Source organism: Pleuronectes platessa, chromosome 18 (genome assembly GCF_947347685.1).
Source record: "Pleuronectes platessa chromosome 18, fPlePla1.1, whole genome shotgun sequence".
NCBI classification, from domain to species: domain Eukaryota; kingdom Metazoa; phylum Chordata; class Actinopteri; order Pleuronectiformes; family Pleuronectidae; genus Pleuronectes; species Pleuronectes platessa.
The window spans coordinates 816,423-843,435 of NC_070643.1; the positions used below are offsets into that span (position 1 = coordinate 816,423).

The 27,013-nt window shown below is 40.3% G+C and overlaps 1 protein-coding gene across 1 annotated transcript in view; it reads right to left on the bottom strand.

Annotated features, from left to right (window-relative positions):
- Nucleotides 1–15,855, bottom strand: part of gtf2h4 (general transcription factor IIH, polypeptide 4) — a 34,870-nt gene extending 19,015 nt beyond the window's left edge. Inside the window, exons 1-5 of the mRNA XM_053446962.1 lie at nt 15,700–15,855; nt 15,363–15,481; nt 15,171–15,275; nt 14,490–14,621; nt 13,876–14,061 (exon numbers count right to left, since the gene is read on the bottom strand). Coding sequence (XP_053302937.1) covers nt 13,876–14,061; nt 14,490–14,621; nt 15,171–15,275; nt 15,363–15,478 — 539 coding nt within the window. The 5' untranslated portion in view covers nt 15,479–15,481; nt 15,700–15,855. The remainder of the gene's footprint in view (nt 1–13,875; nt 14,062–14,489; nt 14,622–15,170; nt 15,276–15,362; nt 15,482–15,699) is intronic.
- Between the last annotated feature and the right edge of the window lie 11,158 nt (nt 15,856–27,013).

The window sequence follows — 27,013 nt, forward strand, 5'->3', positions numbered from 1 at the left end:
CCGGTGGGAGGCCCTATTGAAATTGAAAAGATTATTAGGGCCCGAGCACCGAAATCGGTGGGAGGCCCTATTGAAATTGAAATGATTATTACTAGGGCCCGAGCACCGAAATCGATGGGAGGCCCTATTGAAATTGAAATGATTATTAGGGCCCGAGCACCTCCGGTGGGAGGCCCTATTTAAATTGAAAGGATTATTCTGAGAATTTTTAAACATGCTCAAAAAGTTGTAAAAGTTTGCAGTAAATTAGAAAGTGGTTTAAATTTACGTATTCTGGAGTATTTGGAAATGGGCGTGGCAAAATGGCTCAACAGCGCCACCTACGGAAAAGCCCCTCATTTAGCATTCACCGATCCTCACGAAAATCAAGACAGGTGTGTATCATGACCAGATGCACAAAAAAGCCTCAAGGACCATTATGAAAGAAATTAACAGGAAGCCCGCCATTTTGGATTAAGTGGCCATTCTGGTCATATTCCATATTTTTACTTTGATGTACTTCTCGTAGAGTTTTCACCATATCAACTTAAAATTTAGATGAGTGTCATCACAACAAAATGGAGATCAAAAGTTATTGAAAGATCAACTTTTCGTCATACCGTCTGACCGTGGCGTAGCGTCAAAGTTTGATGAAACGCCATCAAAACACGAGCTTCTCTATCTCAGACATATTTGGTCCAATCGACTCCAAACTATACATGTAAGACAAGAGTCGCGACCTGAAGACATCTACATATAAATCGTGACTTAAAATCACAGCGCCTTCTGGTGGCAGCAGGAAATGTCTTGTTTTTGGTACATTTTACACTTGGATGTATTTCTCCTCACCCACTTTGTGAAACCATGTCAAACTGTGTCAAATGGGTCTCAAGACATTGATAATGTAGCCATAAGATTACTGTGACTTTTCATCATGCGGATTATTAATGCCGTGTCATCAAAGTTCAACTCGCCATGACACACGAAATTGCTGTAACTTCCGTGTTCATGGGTCCAGCTCCCTCAAACTACATGTGTGTATCAACAGCCCACCCCTGAAGATATACAGATAGTTTTAAGGAATGGGCGTGTCAAAATAACTGACTAGCGCCCCCTAATGGGCAGCCCCGGCACTACGATTGGTCTACATCTACAAAAATCGATAGGGACATGTGTCTTTTCATGACAAAGGAATAAGTCTCTTGGACAGATATGCTAAACCACACAGGAAGCCCGCCATTTTGGATTTGGTAGCCATTTTGGCCATATTCCACACTTTTACTTTGATGTACTTGTTGTAGAGCGTTCATCAGATCAACTTCAAATTCAGATGAGTGTCATCACAACAAGATTGAGATAAAAAGTGATTTAGGGATTTTTTTTCCTTCACACCGTGTGACCATGGCGTGGCGTTAAAGTTTGGTTACACGCCATCAAAACACGAGCATCTGTATCTCGAACATACATGGTCCAATCAAGTCCAAACTAGACATGTAAGACAAGAGTTTCGGCTTGATGACATCTACACAGAAATTATGACTTGAAATCACAGCGCCCCCTGGTGGCAACATGAAATTACATGTTTTATACTTTGATGAACTGCTCCTGGCTGCTTTACGATATACAGCTCAAATGAGCTCAGTCAAGTCATTGAATCAAGGTCAGAATTGTGACATTTCCTCAAACCATTTAAACATTGAGGTGCGTCGAAGGATCATCCTTCGCCAAAGGACACGATGTTTTCATAAGTCCTAACCCTAACCCTAACCCACATGATAAGAGTACAAGCCTGAACAGCTCTATGTGTCAATATTTCCTCAGTGTCATAGCGCCACCTACTGATTATCCATGAAACAGGAAGTACTTTGTTAATCCACTCTGCCTTATCCAACCGGCTCCAAACTTCTGACCTATGATCACAATCCTGATCTGAACAGCTCCATAAACATTAGTTCAGGGTCAAAGCGCCACCTACTGATCAGTGTGAAAATTACGTTGTGGTAAAATTGTCCAATTGACACAAAATTGCTCACGCTACATCAGAGCGGCTACTTGAACAGATCTATATGGCTGTGTGTAATAATAGTGATGGCGCCACCTACTGGCAAACCTACTGCCGCAGAGCGCAAAATGGATGCAACGCAGAGACATGCGCTTGGTCATCGATCGCTCTCTCCACCGACCGCAACAGGCTTCAACGTGCGGGTGCTCGGGCCCGCCAGTGATACAACGTAGCCCTAGTTTACATTTGCTCCCCTTTAGACGAGCTAAAATTATTTATCAGTAAAACTTACACATTTCCCATTAATTCAGGATGTTTCCTAGCAATGGAAATGATCAGAATCTCTTCAGGACAAAGGGAAGTGAAAATATGATTATTTTTAAAAAAGTGGTCTTGTGTCTCAATTTACCCCAGCTTAGGGGTAAAGTGAGACAGACCAGAGAAATCAAGGGGGTAAGGTGATCCACTTACTTTTTCCACTTTAAAACTACCATAACAACACATGTTGTAATAGTTAAAATCCTGACAGCTAGATTGACAACCACACATTCCAAAACTAATATCGGGACTAGTATCAGAATCATGGGGATTGGTCAATTAAGCACATTTATGATTATTATGATTCATGTGATCTCTTGCAGACCCTAGCTTACCTGCTGTTGAGATATCTATGTTTTTCTGTATCTTTTGATTATATTTTACCTATATCCTATGAACATTTTTGGATGTATAATCCATATAATCAATAATGCTACAACTGTTTCTTATATTTGGAATGATGTATATCTTTTTGATTCAGACGCAGGGTCAGGCCCAGAGCACGACCACTGAAAGAGCAGGTATCAATCTGAATGTCAATCTGACCCAAAATACAATTCGGAGAAAAGTCATCATCATCGCCTACTACCCCTTCTGGGGCTTAGGCCGCAAACAAGAGTTCTCCATGCATCCCGGTCCTGGGCCAACATCTCAAGCTGTCCCCAGGTGTAGCCCATTTTCTTGGCGTCTGCCTCCAAGTCTCTACGCCAGGTGTTTCGCGGCCGACCTCTCTTTCTTTTCCCTTGGGGATTCCACTTGAGGGACTGTCTTGTGGTGTTTGTGGCTGGTTTACGGAGAGTATGGCCTATCCATCTCCAACGTCGTTGGAGGATCTCTTCGTCCGCTGGCTTTTGGCTGGTACGTTCCCACAGTTCTTTGTTGCTGATGGTGTTAGGCCAGTGGATCTGGAGGATTCGTCGCAGACAGGTATTGATGAATGACTGGATTTTATTTGTTGTATTCACCGTAGTCCTCCATGTCTCAGCACCGTAGAGTAGGACTGACTTCACATTGCTGTTAAAGATCTTGATCTTTGTTGTGATGGCCAGGTCTTTTGCGCTCCAGATGTTTTTTAGTTGGAGGTACGCAACTCTGGCCTTGCCAATCCTGACTCTCACATCTGCATCTGTTCCACCCTGCTTGTTGACAATGCTGCCAAGGTAGGTGAACTCCTCAATCTCCTCCAGAGCTTCGCCTTCCAGCATGATGGGTGCAGTGTTGGCAGAGTTGACTCTCATGACTTTGCTCTTCCCTCTGTGGATGTTGAGACCGAGGCGAGCAGAGTTGGTTGCGATGGTGCTGGTCTTTTCCTGCATCTGCTGCTGGGTATGAGAGAGAAGGGCTAAGTCATCTGCAAAGTCCAGGTCATCGAGCTGCGCCCACATTGTCCACTGTATGCCGTTTTTTCTTCCTGCTGTGGATTGCTTCGTTACCCAATCCATTGCCAGCAGGAACAGGAATGGCGATAGTAGGCACCCCTGTCTCACTCCAGTTTGTACACTGAAGGCATCGGTAGGTTGTCCCTCGTGGATCACTCTGCAGGTCATTCCCTCATAGGTGTTTCTGATGATGTTAGTTAATTTCTCTGGCACTCCATAGTGCCTGAGAAGCTTCCAGAGGGTCTCCCTGTCCACACTGTCGAAGGCCTTCTCGTAGTCGATGAAGTTGATGAATAGCTGTGAATTCCACTCGAGTGACTGTTCCAGGATGATGCGCAGTGTAGCAATCTGGTCTGTACACGATCTGTCTTTGCGGAAGCCAGCCTGCTGGTCTCTAAGCTGGGGGTCAATCACATCCTTCATCCTGTCCAGTAAGATCCTGTAGAAGACCTTTCCTGGGATGGAGAGTAGCATGATCCCCCTATAATTTCCACAGTTGCTCAGGTCCCCTTTCTTTGGCATCTTCACAAGATAGCCCTCCTTCCATTCGCATGGGATGTTTTCCTCTTCCCACATCTTCTTGAAGAGAGGGTGGAGCATCTCTCCCATGGTCTCTGCGTTCGTCTTCAGTGCCTCGGCCGGGATGCTATCTGGTCCTGCAGCCTTGCCGTTTCTAAGTTTTTTAATGGCTTTCCTGATCTCCTCCCTTCTTGGTACGCTGAGGTCTATTGGCAGATCCCTGTCTGCTTGTTGGATGTGTGGTGGGTCTTGTGGGGCTGGTCTATTGAGAAGTTCCTTGAAATGCTCCAACCATCTTTTCTTCTGTCCTTCCTCCCCCATTATTGGCTTTCCCTCTTTGTCCTTTACTGGTCTTTGAGGTTTACTGGTCTTTCCTGCCAGCTTTTTGGTGGTGTCATACAGGTCCTTCAGATTCCCATGTCTGGCTGCTTCTTCTGCTTCTAATGCAAGGGCCTCTATGTAGTTCCTCTTGTCGGTCTTCAAGCTTTTTTTCACGTTCTTATTTGCTTCCCTGTACTCTGTTTGTGCCTTTACTTTCTCTGCTCTTGTACGACTGCTGTTTAGAGCTGCCTTCTTTTCTTTCCTCTCCTTCACCTTCTTAATTGACTCTGCTGATATCCAAGCCTTGTGGTTATCTTTCTGTGGTCCCAGTGCTACATTGCAGGTTGTAATTACGGCTTCCTTTACTACCTTCCACATCCCATCTATGTTTCTTTCCTCACCTTCTTCATCTAGCTCTTGCAGGGCATGAAACTTGTTCTTTAGTTTGATCTTGAATGTTTCTGCTGCTGCTGGATCTCTTAAAAGTGCTGTGTTAAATTTCTTTCTCTGGTTCTTCTCACCTGTCCAGTTTCTCCTCAACTTTAATTGGACTTTGGCAACGAGAAGATGGTGGTCTGATCCGATCGGAGAAAAGTGTGTGATGGAAATTCATTGTATCAGCCAGAACTAATACAATGAGGTGCTTCATGAAACGTGGTGAGAAAAAGATATGAAATCCTCCTGAAATGTTTAATCTGCTGGGTCTCTCCACTGTAGCAAGCTCCCTGTTTGCCAAGGCCACAGTAGTGGGACACCTGGTCAGTTGAAAGTGATGTGCTTGCAAAAAACTGCACTTTGAGGAAACAGTGTACATCTGGCCAATGGCTGAATTCCCTCAGGGAAAAAGAACCGCCTCTGTGCCCACCCTGTGTCTGATTATATATACTGTGGACTTAGGATTGAACTGGGCTTCTTCTCGACATGATCCAGTGAACCTGGTGACGTGTCCGGCAGAACCCCAGAGACTCTCTGTAAGTATTTCATTATTTTACAATAAATGTTCAATTTCCAGAACTTCATGTATAAGTGTCTAATTATTCCTTCTCAAATCCTGGATCAACAAACACATTTGTCAAATCGCCTCCGGCGAGGTCAAGTTTAGTGCCTGGCGACGACACGGCACATTGTTTTTCTGTCCAATTGGCAGGGACAGGGATATTGATTTTCTCTGCGTATTCAAATTCCAGTTCACGGCACTTAACTGGAGCAAGGCCATGGAACTGGTCAGCTAGTTGTTTCAAGTGTTTGGCAAGCTCCTCCTCCATCTCATCTGTGAATATTCTCTTTGCCTCAGTTACTGCACCCCAGGCTACTGATTTTACTTCCCCTTTCTCTTTTTTCTTTATGAATCTTTTGAGGGTTGTCTTATCAATATTTCTATCCCTTCCAGCTTTTCTTAAGGACTTCTTTCCTTGCATGACCTCAGCGGCTACACTCTCCATCACTGCGAGGGGTTTTTGGCCCCAGGTTGTCTTCCTGGTGTATAGTTTCTTGGCATGATGGCTTTTCTACAATGTTTATGACATTAAAAATAAAACATATATAATGTAGTATAACATTAAAATATGTTTAAGACTAAACTTAAATGGTGCTTCATGCCACTTCACAGCATTTATCCCACTTTACCCCACAGCCACCGTTTTAGAAAAAAAAAACATCTCTTATCAATTCAGGCTAATCTTCAGCTAGAATCAATCACATGGTTTTATATGTTGGAAGTTAATCAACATGTATGATATAAGTTTTTCTACCTGATTCAATTTGTTTTGACACAACAGTTGATTAAGTTCAAAGCAAGAAAATTAACTTTTACATGCAAAAAAAACATTTTTGTGAAAAAACATACTTTCCACAGCACCAGCACCAACTTCTCCTTCATGGCTAGGGGGGAATGGAAGGGGCTTGAAAACATAATGGTCAAATGACCACAAATGTGTTCCGTTGCCTAGATACAGGGGGTGTCTCACATTACCCGATGTCCCACATTACCCCGCTCTCCCCTATTACTTACTTTCTCATTCATCCATTCTATTCAGTGATAGATTTTATTTGATTTTATAATTTATATTTTAGGTGTATATGTTATTATATTTCATTATGTTTGATATATAATGCTGTCATGAGAGTGTACAGCTGCAACCATAGCTGCAGCCTGATGCACCCTCCTCATTGTATCACATAGTCATTTATAGCCTCAATAGCCTGCCCAGCTTCAGCTGTTGTTAACTTGAATATTGCCCCAGGCCGCACACAGCTCCTTATGCCCTCTCTCTGTACACAGGCACATAGTATAAATACATAAGCATGCAATAAATGCATAGACAAATTTTCTACAACAGAACCAAGAATTGCCAGCGACTGCTGTACGTAATTATTGTGCATATTTCAAATAAGTCTTGAAGACTTGAAGCTCCTTCAGCTAAAGCTATTTACCTAAAATGTCTGAATGAGAACTATCACAGTTCTTTCTTTGCTGCAGCTGTAAGAAACAGTCTCTGCTGCCGGTAGACCACACACACCAATTTCTGGGACTGCACCATAAACTCTCTTGGATTTAACTAATTTAACTGTGCAATACTAATTTCTATCAAAGCAAATCAATGGTAGATTTATTCGATTCCCAACTGAATTAAAAAAAACACGTTAATGTCATCAATAAATCCTGCTACTGATTGAGACTCGGGGAAATGGCGGAGTGAGATCCGCTTCCAGACCCCGCTAGCGAAGATGCGCATTCGCTGGGCAAGCGGAGCTAAGACCTATGACAGCGCAGAGGACATGGCGAGAGACATGGAGGAGAGAGGTTACGAGGTGGGTCTCACGGGAGAAGGCTTCCGCGACCGCAGTGAGGGAGAAGATAAGAGACCGGGGAGAATGGCAACAGGTGACTCGAAGCAAGACAGAGAGGACGGCAGCGGCTGCGGGCCTTTCAAAGAAGGAAATGAGTCCGGCTCGCTGGCCTGAATGGATGTTTTAAGGGGCAAGGAACCCAGTCTGACAGCCTACAAGGTATGTTAACGGACCTCTACTAAATCCAACGTAACTGATGCCGATTGAGAGAGACTGAAATGACAGAGTTGGACATATCTAGACGGAGGGGAACCCTACAGAATGGGTTTGATTTCGGTTCTAGGGAGGGGCCCTTTTTGAGAGGAAGGATACCCCCTCAACCTACCAAAAGGACTTGGGGGAGGCGACTTCCCCCTTTTTGGAAGAAGTTTGTATTTTGTTTTATTGCATATTATAATTTCATGTTATGTTTCATTGCACGTTATGCAATGTTAAATGTTCCTTGTTTACTCAACCTACTGCTATTCAGGTCATTTAATAGGGTTATTGATCTAGGACTAGATGGGTGCGACTGTTAGACTGGTGTCAATTAATGTTAATGGTTTGAATACCCCCAAGAAGGGGGACAGGGTTATGACAAAACTGAAGAAGGACAGAGCCCAAATTATATATCTGCAGGAGACTCACCTTAACAAAGTAGAACATGACAAGCTAAAGAGATACGGTTATAGAAATTTGTACAGTAGTTCGTTTAAGGGAGGTCCCAGAAGAGGTGTGACGATTAGGATATCAAACCAGATACAATTCAAATACGAAAAAGAGATAAGAGATAAGAAGGGAAGATATATTATTGTGAAAGGGAAGCTCGACAATGTGAAGGTTACTCTGGTGAATGTGTACGCACCCCCAGACTGTGATAAACCCTCCACCAGCCACTGAACATTTGCACATTCACTGAACATTTGCACATTTGTACTAGAATTATTATTTTTTCTACTACTGCATTATCCCACCTAACCCACCTATAGTGTATTCATATTTATATTTATCTTGCTCATAGTGTATTCATCATTCTTATATCATACCTTACCTCTTAATACTGTTCATATTCCACTTATATTTCTAACTGTACTTCCTATTTATGTTCATATTCCACTATGCACAATACTCTGCACTTTAACTGCCTTTTTTGCACTTCTGGTTAGATTTTAAACTGCATTTCGTTGTATATGTACTTGTACTGTGCAATGACAATAAAGTTTAATCTAAAAAAAAAAAACTAATCTAATAAAAAAAAATTGTAATCGCAGCGGAAACAGAAAGGGATTCTAATTTGTGGGGGGGATTTGAATGTAGTTTTAAATTATAACATGGACACAACGAGCCTCAAAAAATCGAAAATACAAATATCAAAATACGTAAATACATTATTGGATGATATGGGATTGGTCGATAAATGGAGGAATCTACACCCGCTAGAGAAGGATTTCACACACTATTAGGCGGTGCATAAAGTACATTCTAGAAAAGATTATTTGTTTGTGGATCCAGGAAATGTTCACAGGGTTAAAGAATGTCACATAGGGGGTGCAGAAGTGTCCGATCATAACTCGTTGTACCTTGACATAGGCATCAGTAACCGGAAAAGAATAACTAATTGGGGATTGAATATGGGTCTACTGAATAATGAACAAAGGAAGGACAAATTCAAACTGGAAATACAAAACTATGTTACGGAACACGACAATGACTTGAAGGCAGTTATGAGAGGCAGATTAATCTCGGAATCGACCCATGCAAAAAAAATGAAATTAGAAACGTATACGAAAAATATAGAAAAACCGAGAGAACTGGAAAGAGACTACCAGAATTCGGCACACAAAAGAAAATTAAACTCGTAAAATTAAAGATAGATAAACATCTAACAGAGGAGATAGAGCCGAAGATTCTTTTCTATAAGCAAAGCTATTATGAGATAGGCCCGAGAGCCACTAAATTATTGGCGAGACGGACCCTTAAGCAACTCGCGACTAGTGAAATCCATAAAATTAGGGACCCCCTTACGAACCAATTGATAACAGAGCCAGAGGATGTAGAAAGAACATTCCAGAGATATTATGAGGAGTTATATAAACAGCCAGAGTCTGCACAAAGAGAGGAGATCAAGTCTTTTTTAAACACATTAGATCTACCAAAGATAGGACAGACACAGAATGATACCCTAGCGAGGGATATTTCAATAGAGGAGGTAGTGGAGGAAATAAACAGATAAAAAAAATGGGAAATCACCGGGTAGTGATGGATACCCTGCAGAAGGGTATAAGACATTCATAGACTAACTGTCTCCGCTGTTAGTTAAATCGTTTAATTGGACATTACAAAAAGGTAAATTACCACCAACACGGTTAGAAGCAATATTAACGGTCATAACTAAACAGGGGAAAGATAGGGAATTATGCTAAAATAATCGACCAATATCGTTACTAAATTTGGACTACAAGTTATATACATCTATTATTGCTAGACAATTACACGCCTTTACACAGGATTTGATCGACGAGAACCAAACAGGATTTGTGAGCAGGCGACAGACGCACGATAACATTAGGAGGACTCTGCACATTATAGATCAGGCAAACAAACAGAAAAGAGACATGATTCTGGTTAGCATAGGTACCGAAAAGGCGTTTGACAGGGTAAATTGTACTTTCCTATTCACAGTGTTAAGAGAAGTTTGGATTCAACGATGAATCAATACAGAATATTCGGACTCTATATCAACGACCTACAGCTAGAATCAAAATAAATGGAAGCCTATCTAACAAGTTCGATCTACAGAGATCAACCAGACAGGGATGCCGTTGGTCACCAACCCTGTTCCTATACTTTATTGAACCATTGGCCCAAGCCATACGCGAAAATAGACAAATCCAAGGGGTGACAGTGCGCGGAGTAGAACATAAGGTCGGCCTCTTCGCAGATGACGTCATTGCATTCCTTGAACGGCCTAGTGAATCGTTGCCGGAATTGCTAGATCTCTTGAACGCATATGGACAGCTATCAGGATACAAGATTAATATTATTAAAACCCAAGTACTCACTATCAATTATACACCACCATAGGATATCAGGGAAAAATACAATTTAAATTGGAATCTAAAGAAAATTAATTATTTAGGGGTAGAAGTGACTAGAAACTTATCAGGACTATATAGGGCAAACTATGATAGGATTAACCAAGAATTATTAAGAGATATACATAGATGGACCACCCTAACATTGGATTTTAGCTCAAGGATTGAATTAATAAGAATGTATTACCCAGACTTTTATATTTGCTCCAAGCATTACCAATAGAGATACCTAAAAAACAATTCATATCATGGGACAGCAAGATATCCAGATTCCTATGGGGGGGGAAGAGGCCAAGAGTGAGATTCAGAACTCTCCAGCTAAAGAGGGAGAAGGGGGGCCTGAGTCTGCAGAACCTGGAAGAATACTTCCACGCGGCCCAGCTGAGATATGTGCATTGTCTGTGTAGACTGGATTATGAAGCAAAATGGCAAGAAATGGGAAAATCATTTGGAATGTGGCCGATACAGAGTATTATAGGAGATAGGGAAACATTTAAGAAGGTTAGAAATCAAATGGATTCAGTCACAAAATTTACCTTGGAATTATGGTTCAAATTACTTAGAAATAATAAGGGGGAGAAGGACGCAAATTTATTGAAATGGGTGGCTTTTGATAGCAGTTTTAAACCAGCTGGGCGCGGTGGGGGATTCGAACAGTGGGCGGATAATGGCATTACGGAATGGTGCACGCTGGTGGAAAAGGGGAAGATAATGAGTTTTCAAGACCTGAAAACGAAACATGGCCTGGATGTTTACAGATACGGGATTATTATGGGAAACGGATTGGACAGGAGCTCTCTCTAGAAGTGAACAAGGTGGTAAAAGTAATGATTGATACATATAAAGGGAACCGGGTCAGGACTATAACTACATTATATAAGGCATTGATGGATGGCAAAAACACAACAGGGTATATAAAAGAAAAATGGGAAAGCGAATTTGACTTGAAAATATCTGAAGATGAATGGGATAAGATGTGGAAAAAACACAAGACAACAACCTGTTCGCGAGCCTGGAGAGAGTTTTCCTGGGAAAATCATATACGGTTCTTTATCACACCTAAAATATCAAATAACTATTCTGAAACAAAAAAGTTCTGTTGGAGGTCATCTGAGGCCAACAATGCACATATATTCTGGAATTGTCACAAAATAATAGGGTTTAAGGGAATGGTCCATAGGATAACACAAGATATTCTGGGATACGAATTTCAAATGAATCATGAGCTAATGTGTCTATGTATGTAAACAGAGAATGATGTTCATGATGGGGACTTGTATCTATTCAAGATACTCATGGTTGCAGGTAAAAAGGCCATTACAAGGAAATGGGGGATGGAAGATCTACCCACTCAGACCCATTGGGTGGACACAGTTGGGGAAATAAATATTATGAAAAGACTGACACACAGGTTATGGCTGACAGGATCACAGATGGACAGTAAATGGAGGAAGTGGACTCTATGGCAGTTGACACAGACTTGACATGACAGCAGGTTTTTCATTTTTATATTTCTGGTTGTCGATGTTGTTGATGACTTGTATTGGTGTACTTATTGTTGAATAAAAAGAAATGGTATACTGTATCCAAAATTAAATTAGTTGACCTCAGCTCATTTAAAATGGTGCTGCTTGTATTTTAATTAAAACAAACCGAAGTTCTAATATCACGCTAATCCTTGCATACTTTCACTGGTTTGCAGTTTAAAGGCCGGCGCATGCTTCTGAGTTTTCAGGGGCCCGCAAGCGCAAGAGCCCTTGCGGGCCCCTTACGTGCTTACGTGTCCCTTCTTACCTGCTTACGTGCGCCGCCCAATTTTTCTAACTATATGGCAAAGCTCCGCAAGCCTCACGCAGCCCGCAGGGCTGTGATTGGTCTGCTAACTACATCCTTTCCGTAGTCGCATTTCCGGTTTCATGCCCCATAATACCGGCAGAAACCACAGAAGATTTAGAAGAACGAATATGGACCAAATAGAAGAGCGTTTGGCAGAAGAGATCCGAAAGTATGTCCAATTGTATAACCCGTCACTGACTGGTGGATTTGTCCGCCAGAAAAAGGCTATTAGGAGCCGCCCTGGCGATGTAAATAAACAGTCGACAAAGACTGCCACACACAAAGAAAGCGTCTCTAAGACCGTCTTCAACAAAAAACGTTACTCTGTCTAGTGTTCTGGCTGTGAATTGCTTTGTAACACGCGTCACGCTTGGACAAGCATGAATGACAATGAGTCCTTTGACACAGCTGCGTGAAAAGCCGCAGTTGCAGAAGCATGCGCCGGCCTTGACTCAGGATTGATTTTACGTTTCTTTTAATTACTTTCAAAGCTCAACGTGGGTTGGCCCCTAGTTACATTTCTCAGCTCTTGACTCCCTACAATCCCAGTCGCAACCTGAGATAGGCCAGCCTGTCCTTGTTAGCTGTCCCTAGGTCAAGGCTGGCTACTCAGGGGGACCAGGCTTTCTCTGTCAGGGCCCAAAGGCTGCGTGACGAGATTAGGCTTGCCAACTCACTACCTGTCTTTAAATCACGCCTCAAAACATATTTTTATTAAAAAAATGCATTTTTAACATGTTATTTGTAACTCTGGTGCTACGTTTGTTTAAATTCCTTTAATAATGCCATGAATTTTATGAAGCACTCTGTCACGTTCAGATAAGTGCTATACAGATAAAGTTATCATTTTTGTTAATTACTGATAAGAAAATATGGAAATTTCTCTATTGCAGCAGCAAAGACGAAATTCAATTCAAATCAGGGTTAGATAACAGATAACAGTAATTATAATAAATATGCCATATAAAAACAAGGACATATAAAAGATAGAAATAGAATAGAAATTATATATAAATATAGATACAGTGGAGACCGATTATGGTGATCATGTTTGAACTTTGTTCCAGCCGGATATGATCACTATAAGCGGTTGATTACTATAAACTAGTTGCGTAGCGTCTGAATAAAAGTCCCAGAACTTGAGGGAAAGGCAACATTGCTCACTTGCATATGCGCACGCACACACACACCTGACACATGTGTAAACTCAGACTGCCTGAAAACAACAGAATTTGTAAACTTAGACAATTTATGGAGAGCTGGAAAAGATTGCAGAGCGCGCTGGGCTTGGTTTTAACAGATTTCTTTTGCCATTTTGCTGGCTCCTCCTCCATTTTCTAAACTGCATGTGCAGTGCTGAGATGTAAATCATGTCTGTACGGGGTGAGCAGCTGTAACTAAAATGATATACTCAGCAAAGGGTAAGATAGTTCTACAGCATCGATACGAAAAATGAATTCGTTTTTTTATGCATTTTTAGACATAAAGTAGAAGCAACCATTTAAAAAGGTTCCTTATCTAGTATGTGTGACCAAGATATGTACAGAATACAGAGCATGACATTTGATGGTGAAAAAATAAACATGTGTGAGAGTACCTTTTCATGAGACCTGCTTGAACTAGCAGCTGTGCCAAGTCCTGACTGACGGCAGCACTGGGAGAGCCCACCATGAAATGCAGAATGACCTCCCAACGCTCCATAGCATAACGGTCAAGACTCTCAATGTCCCGTGAATGGCGGTCAGGACCCAAAGTGCTGCCCTCATCCGCCCACGCTGTGCCCCTGTGTGTTGATACAGCAGTGTACTCTTTTACTTAAAACAACAGGTGATAATAGCAGCTTGAGTTCTGCATTTGTATCTCCAATCACTCTATTTGGCATAAAGTTGCAATCTTGAAGATTTTATTCCTGGTTTATTTCTTAACACCTGTAGTTACTGGTGGTACAAGCAAAGAGATGAAATACTACAAGTCATACAATTCTGCAAGTCATTTTAATTTAGGACGAAGTCTAAAGTAATTAGCCTTTCAGATCTGTTATCAGATTTGATCCTGTGCACAACAGGAGTGTGAATAGCAGGTCATGGTGACATTGTCATTTTTCTGGGAATATTTCCACAGACACATGCTAAACTTAAAAATTTACCCTGATACAGATGTATGGGTACAATACGTGGCAATACCTGGTGTGTTCACAGAAAGCAGACCTACCCGCCAAGCAGCGCAATCGTCAGGTTGTCTTTGAATACTGGATTTAAAATGTATCCCTGCCGACCACCCTGGAGCTGCTGACTGTGCCAAAGGCACAGTCCAACCAAGACTTTGACACATTCATCATGATCTCTGCAAGTAGAAGTCAAAGAAAGAAAAAGATTAACTTAGCTGTTTATCACTCTGAAATGTGCATTTTTCTTCCTCTGAATACATTAAAGAGCTGCAAACACTTTCATTCTCTGCTGAAACAAAAGTTAAACTTTCAAATTTGTTATGTTCACTAAGGTTTTTCAACCATAAAGAATTTCTGAACTCTTTGACAGCAGCTACATTTGCATACAGTCTGATCAACCCCATCTTCCCACTGTTAAAGAGTCCCCCTGTCCTTCAATCTGGGTCATTCTACTGTCTCAGTTCCATTCTGTGCATCAGGTTCGACATAGTTCCAAATACCAATAAAACTCACAACACTACAGCAGTCTCTGAGACACAACTCTGGTTGACATTTCTTTAATATTCCCTAACCATGAGACTGCCTGGCTGATACGGAACAAATTCATTAGGACTGTTGATGTGAATGAAAAAGAAGTCCCCAGTAACTGTAAGTGGATGAAAAGTTATAGAGCGGCACATGAACACAGTCTCTGTAATGAAGAAATCACAAGGTAAGAGACTCACTTCTGATTGTCTTTATTCACCCACAATGCCACTGCCGCCTGTGGAAGTGGCTGATCAAGGAACAACATACGTATCACATAATTCTTGGCCATAGAGGGGAGTTCCCTGTAGAAGAACAAACACAATATAAAAACATATACCTCATGTCATGTGACTAATATGGCCACGTTAATATAAGCACAGCCATCATACCTGTAGACCGCCAGACAAGTTGCTGGATGGTTGTACAGTCTGTCCAAGATGTCCGGACTCAGCTCTCTCAAGTACTCATGCAAATTCTTACACTTAAGTTGGACACGCAGATTCATTATCTACAAACAAACAAGAATGTCACAATTACCTAATCACATACATGTTGCTTTAGTATTGCCCTAACGACCACAGTCATAAGTGAGTGGAGTGGTTTCAATTCTTTAAAAGAACACTTCCATTCGGCACATAGCTTCGTCCGGAACGAAGACAGTAGCTGCCTAGAAAATAGGATTTGAAATGAGATTACTTGGATATGTTTGTAAAATGCGTTATTTACCGTACGGATTGACGAAGGATATCGAGCACTTTCAGATAAGGTTATTGTATATTACAAAATGACAACATTGTTATTATTTGGCGTCTCTCATGAGGCGGCGATGTTTAGCTTCCGGCTTCCGGTTTCCGGGTCATGTGAGCTAAGGCGAACGCCAGGTGGAAGGGCACACTACTGCTCCCTGCTGGCCTTATTATTTTTGTTTTATTTGTCATGAATCCAATGCCTTGATGTTAGTACGTTTCAAGTTTTCAATCAAAAGTTGGAAAAAAAGAAATAAAATTAAATACTGCTCCCTGCTGTAATGCCGGAATGTCAGTTACAGGAGAGCAGTTTTAGAGGCCCATTTCTAGGACCCTAATTTTTGTGACAGCGCCGACTAACGAATTGGATGACCAAAAAAGGAAGTTTCAGGACTGCAGTTGTTGGACCCCAATTGGTTTAAGATTGGTTTATTCCACCAAAAACTACCATCTGTCTTTTATACTTTTAAAGGTTTATTATTACACACACACGCCCATGCGCACACTCACGTGGGAACAAATAGGACCCATAAACTTGATGAATGATGGCACTGCCATGGAGTGCACTTCAAGTAGTGTCCAAGAGATTAGCACATCTCCAGGCACCAGACAATCAATCGATCAATCAATAACATGTTATTAAATAGCCCATTTTCACAAATCACAATTTGTCTCATAGTGCTTAAGAAGGTGTGACATGAGTGAGCCACATGTGGGGGTTCCCTCTACCAGGATAGACAGAAGTGAAATATATGCCGCGTTTAGCTGAAAACATCAACAAAATTGCAATATTTACAACATTGGTTAGAAGAAACCGTTTTTAACATGACGGAAAGGTGTGTCAAAGTATTTATACATTAGAAAATGTCAGATAAAAATGGAGGAAGCAGCATGACAATTGAAATGGTGGAGTTATTGCCAGTATTGGTATAATACGGAGGCATATTGTTTATTGAGCAGTCTTGTAATCCATGATCAGCTATCATCACGATCCCCCACCACGCTCAGGATCCACCAGTCCACCAGTCGCCATACTTGGTGCTAAAGTTTCATCTAATAGAGACAGAGGGAAGAAATCAATAAAAAATGTAAAAAGCTAAAATAAATAACACATTATTAACATTTGACTTTTCCGAGCTGTTCCATATTCAAACAGAAGTACCAGAGCTTCCTACTAATGTTTGGCCTTCTTTCCTCAACTGCTTCTCAATAGATCTACAAAATTGTCCACTTCAATGAAATAGTAAACAGAAAACATAATCTTTGCTGGTATTAACATGAATATTGGTAACATATCGAATCTCACCCGCCTCTTAAGAGGTTAAAAAGATCAGATCAAATATCAATACCACTTCTTAATTAATATAAGTAAACAGTATGTCGAGATTTTATGGCATTTTTAGGGTAAACAGGCAGGCGTCCTTGGCAAGTAGCATAGAGAGGCACTATGAGTCCCGATGAACCGCCTCGTCCTGCGCACTGGTCAGTGTGCCAGGTTGGACAGCCTGAAACAGGTTGTTGGTATTAACGCATAGAGGTCAACCTCTGTGAAAGCTGGCTGAAAATGATGTCCAGGCTGACAATGAACATTTTAATTTGGTATGGTTGTGGGCCAATGGGAAGTACATCTTATCAGGGCTAAAGTTTAGGCTATTGATAGGCCCCCTGTGCCAACAATAAAGAGAGAATTGAGAAGGTTTTGGGGTTTGGTGAGATATATCCTGTGTTTTTGTCAAAGTTTTTCCTCTGTGTTTGCCCCACTGACAAACCCTCTTAGTAAAAAGGTTGTATTCGTGCGGTCCCCCCTCAATTTAAAGCTGCTTTTGTTGCTGGAAAAAACCTGCTCTGTTGCTCTCCTGTGCTTGCAGCTCCAAACTTTGAGAAAATCTGACTTAGGCCATGTCAACCTCAATATCCTCTGAAACAAGAAGCCACCAATGATATAAGTCTTGTTTTTGAGTCATTAATGAAAGCCGGAGTTATTGTTTCTTGTAAATGTTCGAAATCCTTACACTATTACCTCTCATGTTCTATCAGATTCTAAACAGTTTACTGTTGTTGATTTATCAAATGCCTTTTTCAGTGTCTCTGTACACAAGGACAGTCAGTTTTGGTTTGCTTTCTTCTTTGAAAGGAAAAGCTACACTTTCACAGGATTAGTTCAGGGCCTGTCTTTCTTCGCCTACAGTGTACAATGCAGAATTATATTTGATGAGTCACTTATAGTGAAAAGAGGTCAGCTGATATATATATATATAAACATATACAATTATATTTACCTGAATATATATATATATATATATATATATATAGGTATATATATATAAATGACCTGCATGTATTTGCCTGACATGTATGTGTCTTATTTGACCTCAACTAAAGTAACTAATTAGGGAATAGGCCTAGAAGATTAAATGATCTTGTTGATGTTTTTCCCTAGACAGGTTTGGTGTCACTCATGAGGAACTTCATCTTTCTGCTCTTACCAGCCAACTTCCATTCTTTTCTTGGAAAGCTGTCATCTTGGAGGATCATAATGTCATCTACTTATAAATATCTTGATGATCTTTGCAATTTTTGACATTGATGGAGGTTTAGCAAATATTACCTCTTCCATATTTGCCAGAATCTATTTGGTAAGTACTGTACTCGTTTCCACCTTTTGCAAAGATAGAGGTCTTTTTTGCAGAACTGTCCGGGAGGGAGAAAAAGACAGACGATTTCATGGTTGGAGTAAGTGATTCTGATTTTAAAGATGGTCCGTATTTATAAATGGTAAATGGTGTTTATTTATATAGTGCTTTTTCAGTCTTGATGACCACCACCAGAATATCATCTGCAACCTTTCACAGCAGGTGGTTTGCAGAAGAAACCACTTACATCATTTGAGTTCACAGCAGTAGATCTGTTCGGATCTTATCAAGTGAAGGACGAAGTAAGAAAGAAAGTAAGGCTCAATGTATGGTTAATTGTCTTCTGCTGCATGGCATCAAGAGATATACAAGATTCAAGAGTTTATTGTCATATGCACAACGATTTCATTAAGCAGTCAGCTGGCAATGAGATGCTTGGGTAACAGGCTCTCTACACACAGATGTTGTTAGTGACAAGTCAGCTAAAGGGTTCATTTCGGCCTACCAGAGGTTCACAGCATTAAGGGGACATCCAAGAAAGCTATGGATTGATCCTGGAAAAACTTTGTAAGAGCCAAACCTGCTCTCAAGGAGCTATACCTGTTCAGCCAATAACTGGATAAATCAGAACTAGAGAATAAGGCTGCCAAGCATGGGCCAGAATGGAGCTGGAAGATCCATCCAGCACACTTACCTCACAGTAATTGAGCCACTAAAGCAGTTGTTTGTATAGTGAAAAGAGTTCTGCATAATCTGGGAGGAGATGGAGTTTTCACATGGGGAGAATTTCGGACATTCCTATGCATGGCAGAAAACCTGACAAATCAGAGGCCGATTGATGCCAGATCTCAGAACCAGGAGGAATGCATAGTCTACATCAGCCCAAACTCTCTACTGCTTGGGAGAGCTAGACCAAAAGAACGCATAGGAAGTTGTGTTTAATGGCTATTCCTACAAATAGAAGAAACTACAAATTGTGAAGAGGATGGACAAACAGGAGAACAGTCCACACCTCCAGATCCACAAGAGGAGAACTCATCCCAGCCCTAACAACACCCATACATGAATTAAACTCTGCCTCGGTATGTAATTATGAACTATGGTATTTTTTGTGACTCTATATATGATATTGTTACATGATTTCATACCAAAGAGACAGACAGATTGACATCCAGCACAACGCGATATACCAGGAATACCCAAAGCGAATTTCATTATATTTGGCAAAATATTCACGTGGACCCAAGGACCACAATAGAAGGTCATGCTGGCCTAAAAAAACTTGTTGCAGACAAGATGCCGGACTTCTGCGAATTCAAGCCCAATAGCTTAGGCGCATGCACAAGACATCTTAGTCCTTGACAGGACATGATGTGATCATAGCAGCGTAAGTTGGTAGTCTTTAGTCGTTTTCTCCCCTGTGAAGTCAAGATGGCTTGGATAGGTGGGGCTCTGATTATGTTGGATTTCGGCATATAAATATGGTCAGTGGATATTTATATTAGTGGAACTTACTGTTTTGTAAAAAATACATAAAGCATTTGAAGTTTGGGTGCTTAATATGTAGACTCAATTGACAACTTCCTATGTCACAGTAAAACTTCAAAATTCCACATTATGCCACAAACATCTTAGATAACTTTTGATTGCACAAACCAAATTTCAGTTAGAATCACTTTAATCAAAGAAAACTTAATTTGCCACTGCATAACTTACATTGGGTGATATGGCTCTGTTCTGGGGCTGCCCTGCCCTTTCACCTGCATGTGTGGAAAACCTAAGAAATAGAGAGCACACCTCTTCACACTTTCATGTGCCTTCATAGAAAGCTTAAGGCCGGGATGGCTGCAGCAATACTCCTAAAGGGAACCGAACAGAGCGGGCATCAGTAACAACAGAAATTATACTTATCTATGAAACTGTACTAATGATTTTATGGAGCACATATGATATAAAGGGACAATGACATGCACAGTATTGTAATCATACAAGAACACTTTGATGAACATTACCAGATGAACATAGTTTTAATCAAATCAGCTAGGATATTAGTTAAAGCTTTCCTTATTCCTTATGATATATAAAATGTAATGACATTACATCAATTCACCCAAGTATCCTGATTTATTATGAGGAAAGGGTAAATGTGCCGTCCATGGAAAATGTACTGTGTCTAGTTTAATCAAGTTAAGTACATTTGTTAAACACACTGTTCAATCACATAAACTATGGCTACAACATTTTGAGATCATAGCTTAAGGTAATACCTAAATTGGTAACAGCAGTAAACATTTGTTAAATGTTTGGGGTGACTGTGGCTGAGGGGTAGAGCAGTTTTCTTCCAACCAGAAGGTTGGCAGTTTCATCTCAGTCGTCTCCATCTGCATGCCAAAGTGTCTGTGTAATATGCTGAACCGCAAATAGCCCCTCATAGAAAAAAAAGTGCTACTGAGAAATGCACTGTATGAATGTTTGTGTGAAAAGGTGATTTGTAAAGGTACCTGTGAAGGTTGTGACTGCTGAAGTTGATCCATCACCTAATTTCACTTTGATAGTTTTTTTTATTCTGTTTTAACAATGTCACTACCACCTATTAACAGCATAGATTAAGTCAAACTGAGCCTGTGAATACAGAGAATGATACACAGTTCTGTTGGTCATCTCATCAGAGGAAACTGAAGGTGGTTTATTGACATCATCACATCTCATTAAATAATTAAGGATGTTGTTATCCAGTTTCTCTCCTCTACATCCCGATGAATGGCATCAAATATGCTGCTCCATACATGAGGTCTTCCTTCTGTTGACACCAGTCACTCAATTTTCAGCGTGGATCCCTTTAAAATTACAGTAAAACAGTAAACACAAACACTTAGATAAGACATACATTACATAATGCAAATATTGAGTTTATACTGTAATTAGTGAATATCTGCAAACCTTGTGCGTGAAGACCTGGGGTCTAAACTACGAAGCAAGTTCAAAATATCCAGGATATATTTCTGAGACCCGGCTGAACTTAACCTAACAATCGCAATCTGGCTAATCGGTTAAACAAAGCTTGTTATCAACTCGTTAATTCAACCAAGGTTTAGCTCATCAAGATCAAGCAGATGCTTGCACATAAAAGAGTCAGTGTTTACTTCGTATGTATTATCACAGACATGGACAAGTGTACTGGCAGCACATATTACACAAATATTTTAAACTGCTATTTAAAAAACTACGAGGAGTACCAACACATTATCCCCTAACCCCTTTATTTCTAGAGCTTCAAACCTACCAGTCATGTGGACAGAAATAATAAAGTTGCAGACATTCGGTTCAGAAACCCATAAAAGAGTTCCAGCAAGAAAGGTTAAAGCAATCCTGACAAACGTAAAAACAAATGAAGCTGTCACTGTGGAATTATTGTAAATGCCAACTGTTTGCTCTTCAAAGTTACTATAAAGACTACAGGTCACTGATACTCAGGTGAGATATTGATAAAGACCATGTATCAAAAAGAGGGGGGTGTACAGAGGTAAGCATATACTGGTATACTATCAACATTTGCTAAAAATGTTGTAGTCCAAGTTTATTTTGTGTTGCTAATAATATAGTTGTTAAGGAAGTTTTAATCATCCTCACACATTAAATCTGTACACCATTAGGAGAATAGAGCCCGTTTCATTCCACACACGCCCTTCTCTCCAAACAATACCCAAGGTCAGGTTATAGATAAAAGGCCAATTAGCAGGATATTGTAGTGTCCACTCTTATGGACTTTCATATGTAATTCAGAGGAACCAACTCTAACTATTTTATGTATAACAACAGCGGCAACACGTACGGACACAAGGTGATTTGGGAATGCATACTTTAGGATTAACTATGTAATAGGATGCGAACACAGCGAAGACAGCTGGGACCACAGTCACCAAGAAAACCATTGGTAACACACCTTCTTCCTTCAGCCAGGAAACTGAAAATGGATCGTGGATGGGTCTTCCAGCACGACAATGACCCAAAATCTATGACCATGGGAACAAAGGAGTGGCTCAAGAAGAAGCCCATTAAGGTCATGGAGTGGCCCAACCAGTCTCCAGACCTTAATCCCATAGAAAATCTGTGGAGGGAGCTGAAGCTTCAAGTTGGCCAGCGACAGCCTCAAAGCACGCAAACCTGGTGACAAACTACAAGACATGTCTGACCTCTGTGCTTGCCAACAACGGTTTCTCCACCAAATACTAAGTCATGTTTTGCTAGGGGATCAAATACTTATTTCAAACGATTAAATGCAAATCAATTCATAACTTTTATATGATGTGATTTTCTTGAGTTTGTTTTGATATTCTGTACCTCACTGTTACAATAAACCAACCATTACAATTAAATACCATTCATTTATTTGTCAGTGGGCAAACTTGTAAAATCGTTACTCTGTTGGTGTTGGTTATATTGTTCCCCCTTCTGGTCTCCTTGATGCATCAAGTCTACATTAAACTCTTCTACGTAAGACATCAGCTGCTGCCTGAGTTCTGCCTTTCACCAGCTTCCAGAAAACTTCCATCACAATAGGTAGGTATATTGATTTAAAAGGTAGCACATCCACAAACACAAAAAAGAACTTTGACTATCTGCAGACACATCAAATTTAAGTTAATGTAAAGGAAAAAAGCATTGCAATCTTTCCAACCTCCAAAGATGCAAGTGCTGTGGCCAAGCTTCTACAGCAATACCTAATTTCCAGGTAGGGAATATCTTGTGAAAAATTGTCATAGTAAATGGTCTGTATTTATATAGCGCTTTTCTTGTCATGATGACCACTCAAAGCGCTTTACAGTACAGGCTATTGCCATTCACTCATTCACAAACACATTCATATAGTGCACATGTTGGTAGCACTTTTTTTAAGAGGGGCAATTAAGAACGACCTGCTGGTTAGAGGACAACCTCTCTAGCCCCTCAGCCACCGCCACCCAGAAGTTATGACAGTTCAGCCTTTGTAAGTAATGTCAGGAGATTATTTGCTATCAATCTGAAACACCACTGTGCCTACCACCCAACTAGTGCTAGAGCCAAAGTTGATAAAATGCTGTGAAGAAACAGGCCCATCATGAGAAAAGGCATTCCCTTTAGTTTTGTTTTAGAAGAGAGCACATGTAAGAACAAAACATGGGATAAACCTATTATAGATCATGCTTGGCAGTCCAATGATTACTGGCATATGCCCTACAATCAGATCACTTCCATGTACAGATTAGTGATAATAGAGATAGAAGATTGTCAACTAATCTGAAAATGCAGACTGCATTGGACTCAATTCCAAGATCATCCAAGATTAACTATTTTACTCCATCAGCTTAAACAGCTAGAATAAAAGAAATTGCATTATAGTGGAACCACAATGTGTGAATTGGTAGACTAATTTGTAATTCTATGTTTGAAAGACTGTGTGCTTTTTCCGCACCGTTTTAAAACCACTACTCTGAGTCCCATTATACATACACTTACATTATTATGACTATGGCCTAGCCCAAAATAGATAAAAATGAGCTCTAACAATTTCCGTTCAAAAAATGCTGCCTAGTTCTATTAGGACAAGAAGAGATTATTTAATAATCATTTAAATGTGAAGTCTAGGGTGCTGGGATTTCAAAAGTAAATATGGAATAAAAAAAGACACTGCTAAACTCAAGGATTGATATGAAATAATGACCACATTTTTTGGTTCAAAGTATTAAGCCAGAAGGTCAACATTTTGTCTTCTCTGATCATGTGTTGATGTGTTTCATGAATACAGAATAGTAAAAATGATAAAAAGGGGTTATTGTAGAAGTGAAAGTTGGTTGAGACATTAGTTATCAATTAACCACATTTTTCACAATGATCTATGGATACAGACATTTTTCTTTGGAGCCACTCTGGGGCAATCTGTCTGAAATTCCAGTAAGGGTCCTCTGTGTCAAAAACATGATGTTAGGTAAAGTTTGTCTCAATATATTGTATGCAATGTCTTCTTCTTTCATCATTCAGTGTTGCGTGCATTAGTTTATGCATTTATTGAGCGGTTCAGATCCATATCCAGCACAGTTCACAGAAAAGAAAGGGATTCCCAAGGATCAAGACCCACTACCTTGGTGGAAAAATAATGAAGTGAAACAGTGAAAGTGTTGTAGAGAGACGTCACAAGTTCAAAATAGTGTTAAAATGTTATTTTAACAATATTGACTGAACAAAAATATTACAATGTTGGTTTCAGTGAAGAGCATCATGGAGCCAGGTAGTGTTTACCAGATTCATACAAGAGATTTATGTGTTATTCAGCTTATATGTGTAAATTAAATTACTATTCAAGTTAACAATTTTTTTAACAAATGGTAAATGGGCTATATTTATATAGCGCATTTCTAGTCTTGGTGATCACTAAATAGTTGTTCACTTTTTAGATTTGGGGGAATTTTTGCCTAGACTGGCTCCATCTGAGTCCAATATCTTCAACCAAACAACAAACAATGACCAGAAGGCCTACAGAGAGGTGAGGTCACTAACAAGCTGGTTCAAGGTTTACAACCCCTCTTACAATGTCAGCAAAACAAAGGAGATGATTGTGAATTACCGAAAACAGCAGGGAAGTGGACAGCCCCCATCCATATCAGCAATGCTGAGATTGAGAGGGTCAGCAGATTCAGGTTCCTCAGTGTGAATCCCACCACTGAGGACCTCTCCTGGACACTTCAAGCAGACACCGCGGTCATGAAATCTTGTTAGGTGCTCGTTACTATGAGACTGAGTAAATTTGGCATGAACGCCAGCATTAGAGGTGTGGAAATTTCTCAATTCCTCGATGCATAATTATAACCAGTGCTGCTTCAGGACCAGTGCTGACGCTCATTAGAGTTGTGGTCATCTTGAGTCACCTTGATACATTAAAGGCAATAATCAGATTTCAACATTTTAAGCCTTAGTTGCAGCACACAAGTCTAAACTGAATGAATGTCAAATCAGTCTGGAGAAGGACTGACCACTGTCATAGACTTGCTGTTGTAGACAGATTTTTGTATTGTAAACCTTATTTTCAAAATGACGGCACAATTGTCAGTCTATAATACTTTTTAAAGCACTTTCTAAAAACATAACGCCTCCATACCTCCTGTGTGATGTCATCCAAGTGTCTGCAAGCCCCCTACATTCATATTCGACTATAAACTAGGTCATTTACATAATGCTTTTAGCATATGTAGCCAAGCGATGGTGTGTCTGAGGGTCCGTGAACAAACCTCGTACCAGCAAACATTTAGGCTAAAATAAATTGTGTAAATGACATCGTTTCGAGTCGAATATTAATGTTGGGTTTGATGATTAATGAAGATTTTAAAAAATGGTCCAATTTACCTATTTTATGGGCCGATCAGAAAAAAAAAAAAGAAAAGACAACTGCATCAGCCTAAAAGTCACGTCGGCCCACCAGTTCGCCAGATGGCCAGTCCAGCCCTGAACTACATTTTTGTCCAATTTGAAAGGATTCTCTTGAGTGTTTTGTGAGGTCACGATGACCTCCAATTTCTAAAGTCCAAGTAAAAAAACAGATGTAATAATAATCCCTCTAGGTCAGTGGTCTACAACAGGGGGTCCGCGGGGGTACTGCAGGGGGGTCGCGAAATTTTTGGTTGATAAGACAATATTTTTTTTTTTTTTTCAAAAAAAATGTTTCCACAAAATTCACCTCTTCAGAACCAGATTTGTATATATTGTCTTTAGATACACATTGACATGAATTCAACATATTGTAGCGAACGGATAAATTGAGGCAGAAGACGTTATCTTTCAGTCAGCAATGCACACATTCAGCTACACACAGTAGCTCTCTCAAGCTGGGCACCGGTTCACAGCCCCTTTCATTCAAATACGACAGCACAGGCACTAGCCAATCAGATCGCGTTTACGCTCACGTCTAAAGAGTGCGAAGCTCTAAAATAAAAGATGGCGGACCAAACTCTGTAGATGGTCGTATTTGTACCTAAAAGTTGTTTGTTTGACTTTTTTTTGCTTAGATTTTTTAAAATTTACCGAGAAATAGTAAAAAAAGCATTACTGTAACTGAAAAATAAGTCTGAGAGGATTTGCGACGTGTCTGAGCCACCTTTCTAATGTTAGCATGCTACTACCCACAAGGGTAGTATTGAATGCACAATAACAGGGTAGCTATGTTTACACATGGCACTAGGCCCAGAATAATATAAACACTATTTTATGCAATTTATATAGTAGGGGGTCCCTGCTCCATCTCGCCATCAGTTTCAGGGACCTTGGCCTGAAAAACGTTGAAGACCCCTGCTCTAGGTATTCCTTATACTGTATATCATATTAACAAGACTATGAGGTCACCATAAACTAAACCTTTGACCACCAAAATCGAATCGGTTCATCCTTGAATCCAAGCTAACTTTTTCTCATTTTGAAGAAATCCCGATAAAGTAGTTCGGAGATACTGCTGTCACAAGACCAAAAATGTGTTTTGTAGCGTCACAGTGAACTTGACCAAGTTCAAAACAGTGTAATTTCGAGCCCTACGAGTAAACATTGAATAAATAAATAATATAATATATAATACATTTACAAATCAGATTAGTCCGAGGAGGAGTTAAAGATGTCCTTCTACTACTACTGCTTCAGAGT